General features: G+C 57.5%; 2 protein-coding genes across 16 annotated transcripts in view; one reads left to right on the forward strand and one right to left on the reverse strand.

The window, feature by feature from the left end:
• CASKIN2 (CASK interacting protein 2) overlaps positions 1-12,621 on the forward strand; it is a 36,190-nt gene extending 23,569 nt beyond the window's left edge. Inside the window, exons 4-21 of one of the 3 annotated variants that reach the window (XM_054846141.1) lie at positions 1,486-1,583; positions 1,691-1,836; positions 1,982-2,077; positions 2,906-3,036; positions 3,257-3,365; positions 3,508-3,616; positions 3,943-4,028; positions 4,110-4,227; positions 4,464-4,646; positions 5,088-5,209; positions 5,690-5,771; positions 5,882-5,976; positions 6,187-6,297; positions 6,415-6,516; positions 6,761-6,899; positions 7,241-9,400; positions 9,517-9,835; positions 10,089-12,621. In XM_054846141.1, the coding sequence (XP_054702116.1) occupies positions 1,486-1,583; positions 1,691-1,836; positions 1,982-2,077; positions 2,906-3,036; positions 3,257-3,365; positions 3,508-3,616; positions 3,943-4,028; positions 4,110-4,227; positions 4,464-4,646; positions 5,088-5,209; positions 5,690-5,771; positions 5,882-5,976; positions 6,187-6,297; positions 6,415-6,516; positions 6,761-6,899; positions 7,241-9,400; positions 9,517-9,835; positions 10,089-10,185 (4,303 nt within the window). In that variant the 3' untranslated portion in view covers positions 10,186-12,621. Of the gene's footprint in view, positions 1-1,485; positions 1,584-1,690; positions 1,837-1,981; positions 2,078-2,905; positions 3,037-3,256; positions 3,366-3,507; positions 3,617-3,933; positions 4,029-4,109; positions 4,228-4,463; positions 4,647-5,087; positions 5,210-5,689; positions 5,772-5,881; positions 5,977-6,186; positions 6,298-6,414; positions 6,517-6,760; positions 6,900-7,240; positions 9,401-9,516; positions 9,836-10,088 lie in introns of all 3 variants that reach the window. The other 2 variants (XM_054846140.1, XM_054846142.1) reach the window with 2 other exon arrangements.
• Positions 12,622-13,385: 764 nt separating this feature from the next.
• TMEM94 (transmembrane protein 94) overlaps positions 13,386-21,547 on the reverse strand; it is a 52,448-nt gene continuing 44,286 nt past the window's right edge. For 12 of the 13 annotated variants that reach the window (XM_054846143.1, XM_054846146.1, XM_054846149.1 and 9 more), the window contains 9 exons: positions 21,140-21,329; positions 20,508-20,585; positions 20,031-20,116; positions 19,396-19,477; positions 18,926-19,080; positions 18,499-18,593; positions 17,250-17,343; positions 16,940-17,110; positions 13,386-16,099 (listed from right to left, as the gene is read on the reverse strand). In XM_054846143.1, the coding sequence (XP_054702118.1) occupies positions 16,027-16,099; positions 16,940-17,110; positions 17,250-17,343; positions 18,499-18,593; positions 18,926-19,080; positions 19,396-19,477; positions 20,031-20,116; positions 20,508-20,585; positions 21,140-21,329 (1,024 nt within the window). In that variant the 3' untranslated portion in view covers positions 13,386-16,026. The remainder of the gene's footprint in view (positions 16,100-16,939; positions 17,111-17,249; positions 17,344-18,498; positions 18,594-18,925; positions 19,081-19,395; positions 19,478-20,030; positions 20,117-20,507; positions 20,586-21,139; positions 21,330-21,547) is intronic. The other variant, XR_008579704.1, reaches the window with a different exon arrangement.

Consider the following 21,547-nt stretch of genomic DNA (forward strand, 5'->3'; position numbering starts at 1 on the left):
AGTACTTAATAAGCTGGGTACTGAGCGTTAAAGAAACCACAAAGGCCCATAAAATAAATAAGCATGTTATTCTTATTGAATTAACTCTGACCCATGAGTTATTAGCATTGTTTTATGTACTGTTGTTGTACCTAATTTCTACATGTTTTCTTTTTGAGGACTCTGTAGGAGGAGGTGTCCGCGATGAGTCCTAACAGGCCAGCGGGGGGTTGAAAATGTGCAGGATGGCTCTGTCTTAAAATAATACTATGCAGATGGAGCTTAATAGAAAGAAAAAAAAAAGTAATAATAGAAGCAATGATCTGATTCTGACAAGGCACAGGGCTTGTGCTCGGGCAGCTCCAGGAGGGCTGCGGATGGGAGTGAGGGTAAAGGGTCCGTTCCCCCTCAGAGGGCCATGAGCGGCGTTTGGGGTGTTAACAGCGCGGGCGGCGCGTTGGGTTTCACTGGGGCACAGGAAGGGGACGGTGGGGAGGTGAGCCTTGTGCATGGAGACAGCAGTGTGCACCCTCCCGGGAGAGCCGTGCCGCTGGCAGTGACCTCGGAGAGGCATCGCCTTGCTCGCAGCTTGGAGATGACGAGGCGGGCGAGCGTGGGTTTGTGCGGGGGGGATTTGGTACCCACCATGTTCTCGCTTCAAGGCAGAGGTTTTGATGTGGGCTCAGGGACGTGGTGGCTGCACTGAAGGAGGGAGCAGCCCTCTCTGCTGGGTTAGTGTCCCTCCTGTGATGCCCAGAGACCCTCTGCAGGGATTTGGGGGTGCCCTGGGACCGGAGATTGGGAGGAGAGCCCTGTCGGCCAGGTTGTGTTCCCGGCACGGGGCTAGGACGCTGCTGAGCCCACTGGAGCCCCAGGCCGGCGCCGTCTGGAGGCCCCTGTGCCCCTTGGAGCGGCACACGGGCTAATCCCCGGCAGCGCAGGGACCCCTCGCTCGGCCGTGGCCCTTCACGTGACAGCACGGGGGGAGCGCCGGGCAGACAGGCCCCTTTCACAGCCCCGAGACACAGGGCTCTTTCATTACCGGCAGCCTCCCACACTGTGCCGTGGGCTCCCGGCATCCCTGCTGGCACGGGGAGAGGGTGGCTGGTGGAGGGGCCAGGAGTAGCCACAGGGCCGGTGCGTTTGCCGGATGCTGTGAGCAGCGCAGCTTCGTGCTGCCTGGCTGCACCGTGGAGCGGGGAGATGCATCTCTGCATCCCACCTGCTCGCCTCCGCACAGGGCAGGGGGGCGAGGGACCCCTCTTGCTGGGGTCCCAGGGGTTGCACGTCCCTACATCTGAGCCCTGGGGCACGGACAGCATGGAGGGATTTATCTCTGCTTTGCTATGGGGAAACTGAGGCACTGGGAGCGGGGAATCGGGAGGGATGCAGCCAGGAACAGCCAGAGACTGTCCTGGCCCTCGGCCCGTGTCCCCGTGCAGGCGGGGACTGTAGGGACAGCGTGGCAGGGAGCAGTGCCGGGCTGAGCCCTGCTTTATGTCGCAGGTTCTCGGCGCTGCACCACGCAGCCCTGGGCGGCAGCCTGGACCTCATCTCACTGCTGCTGGAGGCACAGGCCACCGTTGACATCAAGGACAGCAATGGTAAGGGGTGATTCCCTGGCATGGCCCTGTGCCTCCGGCAGCCGGCTCAGCCCTCTGAGCGAGGTCAGGGGCCGCATCCAGCCCTGCTGAGCCCCGTTCCCCTGCAGGGATGCGTCCCCTGCACTACGCAGCCTGGCAGGGACGCGTGGAGCCGGTGCGGGTGCTGCTGCGTGCTGCCGCCTCCGTCAACATGGCCTCGCTGGACGGGCAGATCCCGCTGCACCTCTCAGCGCAGTACGGCCACTACGAGGTGGTAAGTGAGAGCCCAGAGACACCCGCGCACCCACCCTGGATCTCTGGGGATGCGCGGGTGGGGGCGAACCCCATTGTGCCGGGCAGAAGGGAGGTGGGGACGTGGGATGATGCTGAACCCCTGTACCACGTTTGCTCCCGCGCAGTCGGAGATGCTGCTCCAGCACCAGTCCAACCCCTGCCTCATCAACAAGGCGAAGAAAACCCCCCTGGACCTGGCCTGCGAGTTCGGGCGGCTGAAGGTGAGCGCTGTGGGGCTCTGCCCTGCACCACGCACTTCTCTGGGGGCGGCTTTGGAGCTGGCTGGCTCCTCCGGGAGCAAAGCGCTGGGTCCAGCTGAGACCACTCTCCCTCTGCCACGAGCCGCAGAGCCCGGCAGGCAGCACCTGCCTCCTCCCACCGCCGGGCAAGGCCGGATCCTGAACCTGGGAGCTGCAGGTTTTGCTCCTGACCTTGCCGGTTCCCTGCAGCTTCCCCTCCACCCGCCCCAGCTTTGCTCCCATTTAAGCACAGACAGGCTGAGCTGGCTAATCCCCGCAAGCCCTGAGCACCCGGCCCCGGCTCGGCTGCTCGAGGTCCCTGGCACGGCTTGTGGGGATGGGGCCACCCCGTGCCCCAGGAGACCCCAGCCCAGCCGGTACCGCACCGCTGGGCTGGGCTGGAGTGTGGCCAGCCAGACTGTCCCATGCCACACCAGGGAGGGGACCAGGGGGATATTTCCATTTTTGGAGTATCTAAAATGTCTGCAGCTATTAACAGGGCAGTAAAAATAACTCCTCTGTGCCTCTGGGCTGCCCTGAGATGCTGAGAGTCACTCTGGGCTTGGAGAGACTGGAGCTTTTTAGGGCTTGGTCTGAAAAGCCCGATTACGGGAAGACTATTTCTGGCTGTTGTGACCTTTTACGGCCCCTCGCGACAGTGTGGCCCCGCCAAGGACCGGCTGGCTCCGGCCGAGCCCTGGGGCTGCGGATGAATGAGGAGCAGAGAGCCAGCCCCAAGGGCAAGCCCCTCGCTGGGAGGGTGCGCGCAGGGGCACCTGCACCCCGCTGCTCACCCCGTGCCCCGTGCAGGTGGCCCAGCTGCTGCTGAACAGCCATCTGTGTGTCGCCCTCCTGGAGGGACAGTCCAAGGACGCGACCGACCCCAACTACACCACCCCGCTGCACCTGGCAGCCAAGAACGGGCACAAGGAGATCATCAGGTAACCCCCTGCCAGCCAGGGACACTGCCCCATCCTGAAAAACCCATCATGGCTTCAGTCCCGCTTCCTCCCAAACCCACCTCCCCGCTGCAGGCTTTTGTCCTTCGTCCCCAAAGCCTCAGGGGTGCGAGGGCTTGTCCCCTTCCCATCAGAAAGCAGCCGATTGCCTGGCCCTGAAGTCCATGTCCTCCTGTTGATGCCTCTCCCTCTGTCCTGCCAGGCAGCTGCTGAAGGCCGGGATCGAGATCAACAAGCAGACGAAGACGGGCACAGCCCTGCACGAGGCCGCGCTCTACGGCAAAACGGAGGTGGTACGGTTGCTGCTGGAGGTGAGCGCGGTGGGGACAGGGCTGCGTGGGGGGACAAGCCCCTGGGGGTTGGCTGTCAGCCCCTTCCCCTCGGTCCCTCTGTCTCCTGCGGGTCCGGTGGCAGGTGTGGGGTCTGGCCATGACCACGTCCCCTCCCGGGCAGGGTGGTGTCGATGTGAACATCAGGAACACCTACAACCAGACAGCGCTGGACATTGTGAACCAGTTCACCACCTCACACGCCAGCAAGGACATCAAGCAGCTGCTGAGAGGTGAGGTGGGGCCGGCGCACGGCCAGGTGCTGCCTGGCACTGAGAGGGGCTTCTTCCCCCTGGGACCTGCCTGGGGCTCCCAATGCTCCTCCTGAACAGCCTAAACCAGCCTGACTGTGAGCGTCTGCGTCCCAGTCCCATCATACGTACCCCCATCCTCTGTGTGGGCAATGCCCGGGGTCGTGTCCTTCCTGCAGTATTAAAGTTTTCTTCTCCCCTCTCCTCGCTCCTGTTTTCTCCCTCTGCTTTCTCTGAACCACGCTCTTTCCTCCCTGCGCTCTGGCACCTTCTTTCCTCCCTCTGTCCGTTGTCTTCAGAGGCATCAGGAATCCTGAAGGTCCGAGCTTTGAAGGATTTTTGGAACCTCCACGACCCGACTGCTCTCAACATCCGGGCAGGAGACATCATCACGGTGAGGCTGCTTCCTGGTCCCCATCCCACTGCTCCACCATGGCCCCAGGTGCCAACCCCATCCCTGTTGTCCCTGCGGCAGGTCCTGGAGCAGCATCCGGATGGGCGATGGAAGGGGCACATCCACGACGCTCAGAAAGGCACCGATCGGGTCGGGTACTTCCCCCCCTCCATCGCTGAAGTCATCAGCAAGCGAACAGGTCAGTGGCCGTCCTGGGCATGCCGGGGACAGTCCCCTGTGTGAAACCATCCCGGCACCTCCTGTAGGACAGGTCCCCGCAGCCCTGGCCTGCTAGCGGGGAAGAGGAGGGCTCGGGTGGGCACAGGGGGTTGCACTATCAGTGGGGTGGTAATGTGGGGGGTTGAGGCTCAGATACCCCCCCTGCCCTGCCTCCTGCATGAGCTCTGACCACGCGTGTTTTGTCTTTGAATGCAGGCATGGTTGTCCCCCGCGTGGCGCCCGCGCACCAGCTCCAGGGTCCCCCCGGGGCCCTCCCGGCCCCCCCTGGCGGGCTGCAGCACCTCCCCGACGAGTGTCCTCACCAGGCAGCCCCGAGCGTCCCAGCGGCCTATGGCCACCTCGCCCTAAGCCGGACGGCCCCGGGCCCTGACAGCTCAGGTCAGGGGTGCAGCTGGGGGAGGGAGAGGCACTGGGGACCTTGCCCCGGCCCCAGCCCTGCCCGCGCAGGGGGACTCGGCGGGAGACTCTCTCCTTCCACCTCCTGGCAGGGGAAACAGCCAGACAAGAGGGAGCAGGCGCAGGGAAAGGGAGATTAGGGGAGCCCATAGAGCAGCCCCTTCCCTCCCCATGTCCTCGGCCAGGCAACTCCCCGTGTCCCCTTCGAGTGTCCCTTGCCAGCCCAGGTCACCCTGTCTGTGCCGTGCGTGCTGGGAGGCGGGAGGGACCGATGCATCGTCTGTGGCCGGAGGCATCTAGTGGGAGGCTGGTTTTTACTGGTGTCGCTGTGTTGGCACACGGGTCCCTGCCAGGGACCTCTGCGCCCTGTGTCAGCCCCAATCCTGGGGCACTGCTGACGGCCTCCCCGCCTGCCCCGAGCAGCAGGAGACAGGAACAGCGTGGGCAGCGAGGGCAGCATCGGCAGCATCCGCAGCGCTGGCAGCGGCCAGAGCACCGAGGGCACCAACGGGCAGAGCACCAGCATCCTTATCGAGAACGCCAGGGTAGGCACCAGCCTCCGCTCCCCCCGTGCTGCTCCCCCTGCTTGTCCTGGGTGGCCCGGGCTGGCAATGGAGCCCCAGCACCTTTCCTGTCCCCCCCTGCACCTCCTAGCTAAGGAGGAGCTGCAGGAGCTGAGCATCCTCCACCAAACATACATTCACTGCTGGGGTTTGGTGGGGAGATGCTCCTGGGGGGTCCGTGGTTGTCCCCCACATGACAGTTGGCCCTTTTGGATGGAGCTGGAGGCTGTGGTTGGTACCACACAGCGACTTCACCATGTCCCGGGTCACCTGAGAGGATAAAAAGGGCCCTGGGCCAAATCCTGCCCAGATCTCTTGCGAGGGGCCAGCCCTTCGCTAGGTGAAGCTGTGCCTGGCAGCCCAGTGTGGGGACCCCCACCCTGCTCCCGGGGATGCGAGGCACCCACCTGGAGGGGGGCAGGAAGGGACGTCCCTCTTCCGCTCACTCCTCCTCTCCCCCAGCCGCTGCCCTCCACCGGTGACGACTTCCAGCAACACCTTTTGGGATCGGAGCCACGCAATGGGCAGTTGACCTCCACGGCAGGTGAGGGATGTCCCAACACCACAGGGTCTTGGGGACAGCTGTCCCCCCCGGCCCTGGGGGCTGCTCCATGCCCAAGTTCCCCCATGACAGTTCTCTCTCCTCTCTGCCAGGGCCACAGGGCCACCAGACCCCAGGCAGCTGCCCCCCTGGAGACAGGGTCTTCTCCCACCAGTTCTTGCGGCCTGAGCAGCTCCTTGAGGGGAAGGTAACTGGGGACTTGCTGTGCCGGGTGAGAGGGTCGCACCTGGGGGCTCAGCTCTCATTGCACTGGGGACACAGGGGACTGGGTCTTGAGGACACTGGGGACAGGTGGGTCTCGCCCAAGGAGATCCTGTCATCTTGCCTGGAGCAAACAAGTCCTTCCAGCCCCTGCAGCCACCGTCACGAGCTGCTCTTTGCCCCGTCCTCTCCCCAGGACGCAGAAGCCATTTACAACTGGCTGAGTGAGTTCCAGCTGGAGTCGTACACCGCCAATTTCCTCAATGCCGGCTACGACGTCCCCACCATCAGCCGCATGACCCCGGAGGTAAGGCAGGTCCTTCCCCACCCCAGCCAGCACCCCCCCGAGCTGCCAGCAGTGGGTACCCACTGCCCCGTGCTCCCCGTGCCACTGCTGACCACAGCCCTGCTCTGCTTGCGTTAGGATCTGACAGCCATCGGCGTGACCAAGCCAGGCCACAGGAAGAAGATCTCCACCGAGATCGGGCAGCTCAGCATCGCCGAGTGGTTGCCCAACTACATCCCGGTGAGTCCCTGGCACCGGGGCTTTAGTCTGGCACCCTCTTTTCCCCAGGTCTTTTCTCAGAGCTGTCTCACCCCAGAACAGGACAGGAGCGGGGTCTATAAGTAAATACGTGCCGCAACAGCCTGCGTTAATGCAGTCAGAGACACCCCAGAAATGCAGTCTCCTGTCCAGGAGCAGGGAGGGGATGGATGAAGGTGCTGGCCATGCCTCGACGCTCATGGCAGCGTCTTCATGCTCTTCGCAGGCTGATCTGATGGACTGGCTCAGTGCCATCGGGTTGCCCCAGTACCACAAAAAGCTGGTGAACAACGGCTACGACTCCATCACCATCGTGACAGACCTGACGTGGGAGGATCTGCAGGAGATTGGTATCAACAAGCTGGGTGAGTCCCTGCCACCGTGCTGGGGTGGCCCAGGGCAGCCAAGTTTCCCAGCCAGGTCCCCACACCCCATTCTCCCTCAGGCTGGGAGGTGCAGGCATGTCTTCAGCACCCAGATAGGGCCGTCCATGGCTGTCCCTAAGGACTCCCCTCGGCAGGCTGGAGCCAGGCGGAGCCAGGTGGACACCGGCCGTAGTTTGTCTCCTCCCATAGGCAGGGTTTGGATAACCTGGAGGCCTTTGCCCTGCTTGGTGACATGACCATGGCTCTTCTTGGTCAGGAAACAAAGGCCTTGGGGGCTGGAGCCGACCTAACGCCCCTTTCCTGTTTCAACCTTCCCGCAGGCCACCAGAAGAAGATCATGTTGGCCGTCAAGAAGCTCCGAGACCTCCGCAAAAGCCTCAACCAAGCAGAAGCAACTCTGGCAAGACGCAAAGTCCCTGGTGCCCTGGACATCGTCACCATCGAGTCGCTGGAGAACGGGGAGTGCCAGTCCCCACACACCCCCAAAATGACGACCTTCCAGGACAGCGAGCTCAGCTACGAGCTCCAGACAGCCATGTCCAACAGCTGCCACGAGACGCTCGGCATCAAGAGCAGCCAGGGGATGTCGCAGAGCCAGGAGAGCATCGGCGTACGGTCCCGGGGCTCGGGGCACTCGCAGGACAACGTGCTGTCCCGGCACCTCTCCAGCCCCTCGCAGGAGAGCCTGGGCAGCGGGGAGAGCAGCAGCAGCAGCGGGCAGTCCTGCGCGCCGCCCCGCAGCAAGGAGAGCCCGGCCAACCTGCCGGGACGGCCCAGTCCTGAGCCCTACGGGAAGCTCGTCTCCCCTGAGGGGCTGAACGGCTATGCCAACGGCGGCGGGGGCAGCCCTCTCAAGGAGAGGAACCTGCCCGAAGGCACGGATCAGTACGCTCGGCCGGTGGCACAGAAAGGTGCCGGGACACCAGCAGTCACCCCCTGTACTCCTCCCCAGACCCCCAGCAAGGCAACGGCTCCGTACGTCTTCATGTACCCACACGTCTCCTTGAAATCCCCAACGGTCCCTTCTCTCCTGGGAGCAGAGCAGCCCAAGACCCCTGGTTCCATCTCCTCTGGACAGAAAAGCAGTCTGCAGACATCAGCCCAAAAAGCCTTCTCCTACCTGCACAGCCAGTGCGGCCCCGTGGAGCTGCCTGCCGTGCTGCCCACGGCTGGGGTGGCCCCGGGCGCCTGGCAGGCCGGGGAGCAGCACAACGGGGGCGAAGGCTTCAAGTACAAGAAGCGTTCGCACAGCCTGAACCGCTACGCGCTGTCAGACGGGGAGCACGAGGAGGAGGAGGGGGTGCCCACCAGCACCCTGGGCTCCTACGCCACCCTGACGCGGCGGCCAGGCCGCAGCCAGATGCCACGGGCCTGTCTGCAGACGGATGCCAAGGTGACCCGCAGCCAGTCCTTCGCCATCCGGGCCAAGCGCAAGGGTCCTCCGCCGCCACCTCCCAAGCGCCTCAGCTCCGTCTCCAGTGCCCTCGCTGCTGAGGCAGACAGTGAGCAGCCCCCCGACCCTGAGCGGCAGCCTGCAGCCCCCCAGGATGTGGCAGACACGAGTGCCAGCCCCGGTGACACCGGCCACAGCAGGACAGTGAAGAGCCTGGCGGCTGCGCTGGAGGGGACGCCAGGGGCGAGTCCGCCCAAGCCCCTCCTGGCCCCAAAACCACTGCACGTGGCTCAGGACTGTCTCCCCAGGGCAGATGGGGACAATGAGTCCCACGATGGCAGTGAAACCAGCAACGCCATGCTTTCTGACACCGGTAGGGACCCCTTTGAGAGCAGCAAGCCACGGAGACGGACATTCAGTGAGCCCAGCGCTCCCATGACGGAGGTGGCTCCACAGGGTGGGCGGGAGGATGCCTGCTCGGACACAGAGGAGGAGGCCAAGCCAGGGGTCTCCTCCTCATCCTCCCAGAACAGCTCCAGTGAGTGCATCCCCTTTGCAGAAGAAGGCAACTTAACCATCAAACAGCGGCCAAAGCCTGCCGGCCACCCCAAGGCTGATGCGGCTGTGCTGGATACAGAGCCCGGTTCCCAGCCGGTGAAGCCCCCCTGCTCCACTGGGAAGGAGCCGGTGGCACCCGCTGCCACCAAGGAGCCACCCGTGCTGGAGTTCAACCTCACTGAGTCGGACACGGTGAAGCGCCGGCCCCGCTTCAGGGAGCGGGAGCCACTGCAGGCGGTGCTGAAGGCGTTCAGCATGGCGGGGCAGGCTGAGGGGGGGGCCAGCCCTGCACCCCAGTATGCCCAGGCCCAAGCAGTGAGCATCGCAGGTCCTGCTGTGCCGGCACCGGCGCCACGGGCTGGGCTGGCCGGGGACGCCTTTGATGACGACAGTGTGGAGTTCAGGATTGCCGAGATAGAGAAAAGCATCTTGTCCCTGGAGAAGGGGATCAAGAAGGCACCGAGCCCCACCAAAGCCCCCAGCCCCACGGAGCTGCTCAGCACCACCGTGGTGAGGACACCTGCTCCAGGTATGTGGGCTTGTGGGGGTGTCTCCGAGGCAGCGGTGGGGCCTGAGGCTCCCTCCTGGGTTGGGAGGTGGTGGAAGCTCTGTGCCACTGGTGCCACGAGTCCCCTTCCTTTGCAGACATCCCTGCCAAGCACACATCCGTGGCATCCACCAAGCTGGTCTTCTCCGGGCCCAAGACCATCTACCAGCAGGTCCTGCAGCCCTCCCGCCACACTGTTGCTCCCTGGGCAGCCACCGAGGCGGTGCCGGATGTGATCGGGTCCCTGGCCGGTCCTGGCTCGCTGACGCTGGAGGCGGGCAGCAAGGCGTTGGCGAAGCCTTTGGCAGCTGCCCCGGGGGCCGCCCTGGCCCAGCAGCGGCTGGAGCACACCAACTCCACCCTGGTCGCTGCACTGCAGGCAGCCGAGAAGAAGATCACGGCGGAGGAGGCAGAGAGGTGAGACAGCGCTGGGGGTGAGGGAAACACTGGGGCTGGGGACCTGGAGGTGGAGTTCAGAAGCCCCAACGAGGGCAGACAAAGGGCTGTGCACGGGCACATCCCTGCGCCACGCCAAGTCGCACATGCTTGCGTCCGGCTGCGTGCTGAGCTCTGCCTGCCACCGGGACGGTCGGGTCCAGCCTGGCCAACCCTTCCCCCTCAGCACCTCAAGCCTTCAGGCATTTTGACCATCTCTCCCTTTCCTCCCCAGCCACCCCGGGGCCGTGCACTCGGCCAAGAACATCCTGGAAGACATCAGCAACATGTTTGATGACTTGGCCGACCAGCTGGACGCAATGCTGGACTGAGGCTTGCCCCCTCCTTCCCCTCCCCACCACCGGCTGCTCCACCAGTGCCCCTGGTGATGGGGAGAGAGCGGATCCGGCACCGAGCGGTGCCTCCGGGTCTCTCCAGCCACTTCCCTCCCTGCACTTTGCACTGTGGCTGGGAACACAGCTGCCCCTTCTTGCTCGCCCCTGGCTCCGTATCACACGTGCCAGCGTGGCTGCGGGCTGGTTTCCGAGGGGGTCAGGCGTTTCCCACCAGACTGGCAGCAGGAGGAGAGGCCAGAGGGGCTGCATATGTGATCCTGGAGGCCGCGGAGAAGCCCTCGCTCCCTTGCACAGAGCTGAGGCGCCTCCACAAGGGACCTTTCTCTTTCCTCACTGCATTGCCGAGTTCTGCCTCTTATTATTTATCCCTTGCCAACAATGTGTCAAAGGAGAGACCTCCCTGGGCAGCCACCACCAAGCTGGCTATTTACTGAGCAGATCCCAGCCCCAGCAAGGCCTGACAGCAGCTAAAAGAAGACAGGGCTTGTCGCAATTTGGCAGCTTGCAGAGCGAGAAGGAACCTTTCTGCTTTATTGCTTTTCCAAACGCGTCAGCATCAGGCAGCGTGTAATCCAACCGGATCAAAATCCCTCCGGTGGGACCCGCAAACCCCTTGAGATGGGGCTGGCACAGCCTGTGGAGCAGCGGATGCTCCACCACGGCCCAGCCAACTGTGGAGGTCTACCTGCCCCTTCCCCGGGGCGATGAGGATGGTGATGGCAGCGCTGAAGGCCTGTGCGTTTGTGCCAGTCCAGCTGGATTGTGCTGCTAAATGGAGGCTGCCCTCTGCCGACACCGTGCCTAGGCAAACTGCTACCCTGGTGCTGCCAGGGTGAAGCAGCAGTGTGGTTAGTGCTTTTTTTTTTTTCCCCATTTCTTCCCCTATCCCTTTTTTGGGGGGAGAAAATGGTCCCTTTTCCCACCCCTCCTCCCTGAGGGGAGCTGCTGGCACAAACTCCGCTGTGAGCGTTGTTAAACAGTAGCAGCGTTTGGGACTCTGCGAGATGCTTCCTCGCAGCACTAAAACCCAGCGGGAGAGGTGACCCCACGTGCACTGGGCGAATTCAACTCGGCAACAGCTACTGTGCATGCAGGCTGGATGCGGTCACAGCCCCGTGGCTGCAGCAAGGGAAACGGCAGCGATAGCTCATTGCATCCAAGCAGTAGGAACGGCTGCGTAGCTTGAAGACAGATTTCTCTAGCAGGATCTGTTTAGTAGTGCATGTCTAAATATGTCCAAGAGCCCTGAACTTGGCTTGCGCTCAGCATGCCAAGCAAATGAAAGCATCAGAGCACCAGAAGGGAACCTAAGATTGTACCCAAGTGCCATTTGCTACAAAAATTCCAAACAAAAGGAAAAAAAAAAATATCCAATTATCCCCCCTTTTTAAAAAAATCACCAACACGAAACCAAACTGGAAAGGGAGAAGGTGGCCGAAGAGGCAGTTGCTTCCCAATCCTTCTGGGAGTTTGCGACTGAATTGGACTGTTTGCAGCCCCTCTCCTTGCACGGAAAGGGGAGCAGCCTCTGCGAGCAAAGCCTGCCTGGACATTCCCGAGGGTCTCCGCTCACGAGCGGCAGTTGCACCACTGGCCGGGCGGGTGGGAGGTGCCAGCCTGGCTTCTAGGCTGAAAAGCAGACAGAAAAGCCCTGAAAAAAAATCGTATCGTTGGCTGGGACTTGAGGTCAGTTTGAGGCGGTTAAAACACCTCTCTCCTGGCTAGTCGGTTGCTCTGATTTATACATCACATTGAGTGTGTTTAAATGACCGTGTCTGACAGGCAAGTGCTACGTCATGGACCCGATTTGTTTTTAAATAGCTACAACCAGTGGCACTTTATCAAAAGGTTTGCAGAAACCTTTTAAAACGGATTTTTACTCTCACGAGTCAACCTGGGACAAGCCGTTATTTTTTTCCAATGTTGACAAACTGTAAATGTTTTGGTTTTTTTTAAAGGCCAATGTATATATTTTAAATGTGATTTATTATATATATTTACTAACCAGAACCGCAAGTCTTGTACTTCAGGGTCAGGGATAAGAGGACACTGGGGTGGAGCTGTCGCTGTCTGAGCCACCTGAGGGCAGCACCACGCTGCTCTCATTGTCAATAAGGGAATGAAACATTTGATTTTGCAGAACAATGCCTATTTTTTAAGCTCTAGATCTCTATTTTGAAGCTACTGTATGGTGTGTAAGTTATGTACACTGCAACTGGGACTAACTGACCCCAGCTGCACCTGCTCTGTGCAGCAACACAGTGAGGGGAAAAAAATAGCCCATGTAATCACCAGACTGACAACAGATTTTAAACCATCTGCTCTGTTTGTGTTAATCATGTGTTTTGTTTTCCACTAACATCCATTAAGACTAAATTCTATTAAACAGTGGGGCATATTTTACCCTTTTGATAGTTTTGCCTAGTTGTGTCCTTCGTGTCAAATCGCACAAGCTTGTCTCATACTCTGAAGCTCATCGAGGATCAGCTTTATCCTGCCCTTTGAGTGCTTAAGATCTGGGTTTCCTCAGCTAATCTCCCCTGGGAAGAGTCCTGCTCTCGCCTCCAGTGAGGTTAAAGTTCAGTTTGAGTCTTACCACCATGGCAGTAATATGTGGTGAGAGCACTGGGGACCACCACCACCTTCCAATGCCCCATTCCCAGCTTTGGGCGAAGCCTCAGCTCTCTGCCTGACTGGCAAAGCACTCCTCCGTCCTCCTGGGTGATCAGAGTACAGCCACAGTCGCACCAGGCCCTGCTTGGCTCGGAACAAGAAGCCCAGGTCTCCTCATCTCGCCGTACTGCTTTGCTCCAGTGCTCGCAGTGCCTGTTCCAGCTCGACCCCGATCTTTCATCCCGAGGGGCTTCAAACCGTGCCACCAGCCGCGACTGAAGCTGTGCCTGGGAACAACCACGCGTGCTGTACCTGGGATCCAGGAGCCCGTGAGGTAATCGGACTGTTACTCTGTAGGAAGAGGCATGCAGAGCTGGACAGAGTTGCCCAAAGCTGAGCAGAAAGGGAAAAAGTGCCGAGACCAGGTCCCAGGAGCATCAAGCTCTTGGGCTGTGTCCCCACAACAGGTGAGCCAGGCAACTTGGACACTATGACATGAGCAGCCATGCACATTTTTACCTCCTGGCTTTGCTGAATGCAGACTCCCTCCCACTCACTGGGTGTGTTATCCAAGACAATCATTTATTGCCGTTCATACACTGGATGCATGTGGGTCTGGGTTTTTTTTTTTTTAATACAATTTACAAGTTTTCATACAAATCAAGTATTTTTACATACATCCCAAAAAATTTAATATAAAATATACACCATTTAAAAACATCTTGATGTAGGAAATTTCTTTCTGAAGCTGTGCACCCTGACCCCTGGTACCTCAATGGCTGAGGGAAGGGTGGCACTGGCGAGACCATCCAAAAGGCTCCACGCATACGCCTCAGCTCCCTCCAAGACTAGCAGGGGAAGGAGGGTGCAAGAAAATAAACATTTGTGATCACCCAGAGAAGGAAACCTTGGAGGTGCCTCCTCTAGAAGAAGGTGTGGCCAGCAGGAAGCCCCAGTATCTGCTGTCTCTTATCACCTACAACAGTTAGTGGCACAGGGCAAGAGCTAAGGTTGAGGGGAAGGTTGCTCTGCAGGAATAGCAGTGTGCAGCTTGGTGCTGCCTCCAGCTCAGCTCGGCCACAGAGGAGATCGTATCCCACCTGCTAGCCAACCCTGGCATCAGAAAGAAAAGCTGATTTCTCAGGTGCCAGGGGTAACAGATCTAGAGCCGGCATTTAGTGAATTGAGATTGAGAAAGATGGAGCTTGTTCTCCCTGAGTCAGGCAGCTCTGCAGGCCTGAGAGGAGTGAAGGCAGAGTTCAGCCTAGCTGGCAAAGGTGAGCAGACCCACTCTGCAAGCAGGGGTAGCCTGGTACTGCTGCGTTGCAGGAGAGAAGCCCTGCCTTTCCCCAGTGAGCTGCTGGCTCCCTATCCCATGCAACCCTGCCAGCAGCATGGAATTGAAACATCTGCTCTCCAGCTGTAGGAACAGGGTCCAGGCCTCTGAACACCCCCAGCTGCCCCCCTCCGGCATCCTCCATCTGTCCCCAGAGCTCAGAGGCTGACTGTACCCACGCTTTGCTCTCCTACCAGACCCACAGCAGAGAGAAGGGTATTGCTTAGAGACATGCACGCTCTCTGGTTATGCTGAAATGTAAGGAAGACAAGGTGAGCAGCAAAGCAGAGCCTGCCTGCCAGGGAAGGACCAGCAGCCATTTGTTAGTCTTGGGTACCAAAGGGGAAGTAACAACCATGTATTGTAGTGTTAATATCAGGAGCAAAAATAGTGCTGGGATTTACCTGTTTTAGCCAGGTTTTAGAACTAGGAAAGGAGTCAACATGTCCATGAGCTGCAAATATTCCGGTAGCCAAGCCTGTGTGCTCCTGTGTGGCCCTTGACTGTCAGCCCACAAGGGCACCAGTGTTCCCAGTACAGCTGGGGTCTGTTCAGAGCTCAAGAGCATGTGTGCCACACTGGGGCAGATGATGGTTTGCAGCAGCCCTCAGGGGAAGGTTTCCTCCAGTCAAATGAAGAAGAGACCTCCAGAAAAACAGGGAACAGCTGTGAGGGCAGCAGGATGGAAGGGAAAGACTTCCAAGCACTATCACAGAAAGACACGATGAGTGGAGTTTCCCTGTGCCTTGGAGAGCAAGTACTGGATGCAGCACAGTCCCAGGCCTGGGAAAGGAGCCGTCCACCAGCTCCCTGTTAGGCGCAACTGCAAGATGCAGATATCCTGCCTGGAAAGACGCTCCCCCTCCTTCCACAGCAGGATAGGCAGCTCTCAGGTTTTATCTCTAGCTAGGACTCTCTCAAGCAGGCATTTTACTGAAGCAAAATGGCAATTTGAATCACAAAAAGGAGGACAGTTATAAACCTAGCTCTCTGGGGATTGTTAAAGCAAATAAGAGCTGGTTCAACAGGGCTGGAGGAAGCTGAGCCATGCTGACTCCCTGCAGGCAGGCAGAGCTGCCCTCCCGACTCCCTCTGTACCAGGTCCCTAGGGTCAAATGCAGACAGCTTTTCTTAAAGCCCTTTCTCATCCCTCTTCTCTTGAAGCACTCAACGGTCAGCATATGGCTACAGCAACAACGCTAGAGGGCAGGCCTGGCACAGCCTGGCCTTCGCAGGGGCTTTCCCAGCGCCCTGCCAGAGACCCTTCACGGTGTCCCCTTGGGAACGGGAGCTCCAGTCCTCACCTGGCCCCCAGCACTCCTGGAGCTGCAGGAGAGACGGCTCCTTTCCCCCAGGACACAGGGACAGGGAGGTGGGTGAGGACATGCACAGGCATGCACACACACATCATCCAGGAGAGCAACGCAGATGGAAAAACAAAATGGGTTTCAATAGAGATCTCTTGCTTCAGCAGCCCTATGTCTCCCCTGCTGGCCCCAAATTCTCCTTCCAGGCCCGGGAAACCCATCTGCTCACACAGAAGGAAGAAGTCACTTCATTTCAGCATCACCATGATACTAACAAAAACCTCTAGTAATAAATAAATAAAGGAAGAGCAGCCTGAACAGCCACAAAAGCTTGCAGGCTCCCTTGAGAGTACCCTAGCAGGCTGGGGAGGGGCTGCATACCTGCTGGGGGGATCCTGATAGCAGTGCCCTGCCTGGGGCCCCCTGGAAGGTGCTGATGTAGTTTTGCAAGGAGGCTGTCTGGTTTCCATGTGTGAGGGAAAACTCCCTGAGCCTTTGGTGCAGCCACTCTCCCAGCGCAGGATGCGGCTGTGTGGCCCTGGCTCCAGGGAACTCGAGGGTTTAAAATGGCGAATTCATCCCCAGCTTTGTTTCAAACTGCAACTTCTGCCTCTTTTGGTATCGGACCCGGACCCTGGAGAAGGCAGAAGGAAGAAGGGAGTAGAGGGGTAGAAGGCAAGCAAGGCTACCCCACTGCAATTCCTGAGCTGCACAGCCCCAAGAAGCAGGAAAGCCCCTGGCCTGGGCCCTGTGGTACCCTGGGAGGGGAATCAAATCCAGATAACAACCTGTGGTCTCAGTCCTCCCCCATCCAGCCAAGCGCTATCTCCAAGGCTGCCTCACACAGTAGAGAAAGGTCCAGAAACCCTTCCCAAGAACAGAGACAGTGGCTCTGTCCCCATTAGGGTTCCCTGTAATCCCCAGTGCTTTTCCTTACCAACCCCTTTCCTGAATCAATGCTTATTAGCGTTAACTCCCAGCTCTGGCTGCTCCCTGTGCTAAGAAGAACAGCCAGTCACTTTGCCTGCTACTAATTCTTGGCTTCAGCCACTTCCCGTGAAAATGAGTCCCACAGTCCAGGCACTGTGTGAAGACGTATTTCCTCTGCCGTGATTCAATGCCTCTCTGTCCTCATGGGACGAGATGGAGAGAACAGCCCTCTCCAATTCCATACTGGTATTTCACAGACCTTGGCTGTCTCCCTCTCATTGGTCTGAGATAACGAAATTTTGGTCTCCCTTCCTGCTCCCAATCACTGCCACTACCCTTCCCTGACCCTCTTTCCTCCCCTGTGCTTCCTCCCCGAGAGGTGGAACATGAGCTTGCACACAATAGCCAGGTGATTTACACAATGCAATCATCTTTTCCTTTTTATTCCCCACCCTGTTCCCTGTGCATCATTTTTCTGCAGCTCAAGGCCAGGCTGGAGTGAGGCTCAGCCCTTTCTCCCTATCTTCCCTACTACACCCCATACCTGATTTCATGCAGCTTGACAATCTCATTGATGATAACCACAAGGACCAAGGAAAGAAAACCCAGGAGCCATGAGACTGGGGAGATGGAAATGTGGTTAAAGGTCAATGAAGAATTGAGGTTTTCCCAGAGTTTCAGGTCCAGTGCAGTCTGTGCCACTTGTCCCAGCAATCTAAGATCATAAACAGACACAGCAAATCTCAGCAGAGCTAACAAGATCCCCAGGATCTGCAGATCAGGGTTCAGGCCCAGAGGTAACACTTCTAAGTTCACAACAGAGACCCTTCAACAACTCAGCAGTGGATACTCACACAACAGCCACAGTGAGCGTCCACCACCGGTTGGAGAGGGGGCTCTTCTTCCACAACGGCTTGGTGCGATGGACGTGGGTGATGGATATGAACACTATGGGGACAGACAGAAAGGGGGGTATTTAGCATCACATGCAGGTACAACAGTTTACAATATACACCAACAGCTATTAACTCCAATGGGGTATGGGGTTTATGTCCCTGAAACTAACGTTTGATTCAAAGTCCTTTCAGACCAGGCTCCCCACAGCAACTCAAGTCCCCAAATATGCAGGGCAGGAGGGGAGTGCAGTAGTAGTACGGCACAGGATTACTCACTGTGGGGCTGCCAAGGTTGGTTCGCAGCCTGGCATGCTAAAGCAGATCAGGCAAAGAACCAGAACTAGGGACCTGGAGGTCAGGGGGTGCCCTTGTCTCTGGGTCACTGCAGGCCTGCACTAGTGGAAAGCTCCAGCCCAGAGAAAGATATTTAGCCAGACCCAGAGCTGTCTGCACAGGACAGAACATTTGCTCAGCTTTTGCTTAGAGATCTTCAAAACAGCATTCCCCACCTGTCAGGCAGACCATGCCTGCCCAGCCTCAGTGATCTGAAGGACAGAAACCAGTATGCACACTACCTCTCTCCAAAGCAGGGCTGCCTCTCAAATTAGGAGGTATTTCTGTTGGCCTAGACACCCTGCACATCTCAACATGCAATGCCCTGCCTGGCACCAAGGCACAGCACCACATGCCATGGTGGAAAGGGAGCAGAGACTCTTTAAAGTCACCAGAGAGCAGCTAGACCTACTCTAACAGGCAATTGTGCACAGGTGATGAGGGTCAGACAGGAGCTGGTTTCCCCCCCTCCCCACCCCTCTAGAGGGTTTAAAAAGGCTTCCAGCTCCAGGGTAGACACTCCAGCTGTACCAGTGCTGTTTGTGGAAGGAAATGGAGTGCTTCACAAAATGGCAGCAGGTATATAAGGACTATTTGAAGCAGGGAGGGCTGCAGGAGTTGTGAGCCAATTTGCAAGAAGGGATGCTGTTTTTCTGGAAAGGAATCAGTACTTCACTAGGCTGGTAAGTGGCAGAATCAGCTCTGAAGGTGCTGTGTTTAATTTGTTAGGATAAGACAAGAGGCTTTATACCTGTGCTGAGAAGCCACTGCAGTGTCTGCTTCTACCAGGGAGTTTGTGCACTGGCATAAGGGGCAAAGAATGCAAGTTTTCCCCCAGAGTGGGGAAGGATAAGGTCTGGGAACAGGGACTTACCTGTGTGTAAAACAATCAGGCCAGCTGTGAGCTTTTGGGCTACAAGAAGAGCATTGGAAAATGTCCCAAACCAGTCAGGAGCCTCCTCAGCATTGCTAGTAAATGAGAGGACATAGGAAAGAAGTTAATAGTGGGGGACTTACTATCTGACCTGTTCCCACCAGGACCATGTCTTCCTCTGATAGCTGAGAGAACCAAGTATGAGCTTGGAGTCAGGCTGTCCTAGTACCAGGAGGCAATGGTGAGCAAGTGCCCCAAAGATGCAATCATCAAGGCAGCAGGGAGAACATCCAGACCTCTGTACAGCTGTTATAGCTGGATCATGCAAGGGTCTGAAGTTTGTTAGGAAAATCAGTCCTACCTGGGAAAGGCAAGAGCAACAGGCCCTGCAGGGTGAGGGATGTGTGTGTTGGGCTCAGTTCCTCACCTGTGCAGCATGATGGAGGAGCAGGCTGTGAGATTGAGGCTGGTAGTGTTCACCTCTTTGCAGGACTCATGCAGTGTGAACCCGAAGCAGATGAGGCAGGAGCAGATGGTCAGGCTGAATTTCAGCAGGAAGCAGAACAGGAAGTAATGCTGAGTCTGTGAATAAGGGAGAGGCAGGAGGATGACATGGGCATGTCACTGGCCCAGCCTCCCCTGTGTGAACCATCAGGGAATCGGTGGCTGCAAAAAACAAGCTGTAGTACAGATGAGATGCTGCACTGTGGATCTGCCCTGTGGACATGCTAGCACTAAGGGATTCCCTTCCTGTTCAAGCCACACTTTTGAATAGTGTGGCTCATGCCATGGATTGATTTACTAAGGGAAGGCACAGGGCCTCAGCTATGCATCAACACTGGGACAAAGCAGAAGGAAAAAAATGTGTGAACAATTTTAATCTGATGGGTCGCCTACCTTCTTAGGAATGGAAGTCAGGTTTTTTCCTGTTGCCATGGTCATGATGGAGCTGTGGGGAGGCTTGCCCAGGAGCGAAATGCTGGAGAAAGGTAAGTTGGTCTCAGAAACAAGTTCAGGCACCAGAACTTGGGTTTTTTTGTCTGTATCTAACACTTGAACCCAAATAACCTCCTCAGACTGCTTGCAACATTGGTACTTATCTGGCTACTGCCTTAGCATGTGCTGTAAAAGGTGTCATTCATGGCAGGTGCAGACAGGGAAAGAGGTGACCTCCAAATGTGTGATGGAGGAAAACACCACCCATGGTACTTTGGCCTCTGCCTGACACCCTAGGCTCTCCATCACACTCCAGCCAGTGCAACAGTATCAGGATTAGAAGATGACTTTCAGCTGGAGGTGCAAGCCACAAGATAATACAGCTCTCAGCAGGCAGGGCTTAACACAGCTGTACACAAATGTTTCTGTGTTTCCAAGCACCTTGTCAAAGCAGGTGCTTGGAATAATCCTTGCAGCCTTCTTAGCATGCGGTGGGTGAAGTCAGCTTTGTTTTTAACATGGACACAGTGAGGGTGGGGAACTGGTCTATGTATCCTGTCGGTGGAAGGCAGCAGATTCCACCTTGATAGACTCACCTGAGCAGTGGGTAGCAGAAACAGGAGAGCCACACAATGTCCGTGGTACTGAGGATGGGAGGCAGCTGCACCAGGCAGGAGAGGAACTGGACATGAACAATCCAGAGTGAAGAGCGTCAGCAGGGCTAGGACAGTCCTGTTACCCAAGATGCCACTGTCCTCCCCCAAAACACTGGGATGAGCTGGTAACTAGGCTGCCACTGCACAGACCCTCCACATGTTCCAGGCTGCTGGGGCAGGTGCTGCAGGGGATGCTTTTCTCCGGAGGGAAAAAGGAGTTGAAAAGAAACCTCTGTAGGAGGCTCAGGGAAAAGGGGCAATGCAGGCTGAGATCACATAGTCTATCTGTAACTTCCCCAAATGTGACTGAAGGCCACCTTCCCCTCTTGCAAGGCTGCCCCACTGTAGCCACCCATATCCATGCTAGCACTCCCATCCTCTGAGCTAAATGCTGTCCCCAGCCAGGCCAGGACTCACCTGAATGACAACCAAGGTCAGCTGGCACTGCAGCAGGAAGAGGAAACACTTGCGGATCCCATAAGTTGCATGCCTGGCCTGGAAGGAAGCACAAGCCCTCAGAGCCCTTTGCTGTGATGGGAGCAGTTACCAGCCAAGAGCAATTATTGGCAGACAGGGGCAGAACATGTGGCCAGCAGGGGAAGTGGGAGGGGAGAGGATCCGGACACATTGTAAGCAAAAGGGGAAGGTCTCCTGCCTAAATGTAGAGGTTGAAGGAAAGGCAGAATTTAGCCAAGGGGTAAGTTTGTTTAAACCTCCTTGCTTTTCTGGAGTAACACTTCTTCCTAGCACTGCACTGCTGTCTGGCTAGGGATTGCTGCAAGTTTACCCTTTATCCAGTTGAATAATATTCATGTTCTGTTGCCACAAGGCACGATTCCCAAACCATCCCCTTACACCTTGGACCAGTAGGACCAGGCAGGAAGATTCTGTTGTGCTTCCTGAACAAAGGACAGGAGACATGAGAAATGCTAATGCTGGCAGCTTACTGCAGGCAACTCAACAAGAATGCTCATGTGAGCTTCTAGCTTTGCTTTTTGGGAGCTGCAGATAGAGGGGTGAGTACCAGTGAGGGGATGTGCCTGGCTTACCTGCTCTATAAGCCTGATGATGCTGGTACTCTCTTCTTGGCGGAAGGACATGGAGCAAGGCAGGCTGTTGAGTTGCCCTGAGAGCTGCAGTGGGGTGAGCTCATCAGAGGCATGGGTCATGGTAGTGCTGGTGGCATAGCCAAAAGTCTCCCAGGAGCAGCGAGATGGGTAGAGAGGGTCCAGTGCTATACTGCAAGGGCAATGCAGGAGCATTAGTGAAAGTCCTTATCCCAGAGGAGAAACTATTTCACTGCAGTCCAGCTTTTGAAGTCATGCTGTGCTGTACCACCTCTATGTACCTCCCTGGTAGAAAAGCTCTGAACTGTGACGTGAATTTAGGATTAATCTCCCTAGACTTTCAGTTATTCCCAGAGAAATAATGAACATATTTGGGTTTGTGGCTCAATG

Source organism: Grus americana, chromosome 18 (genome assembly GCF_028858705.1).
Source record: "Grus americana isolate bGruAme1 chromosome 18, bGruAme1.mat, whole genome shotgun sequence".
Classification (NCBI taxonomy): Eukaryota; Metazoa; Chordata; class Aves; order Gruiformes; family Gruidae; genus Grus; species Grus americana.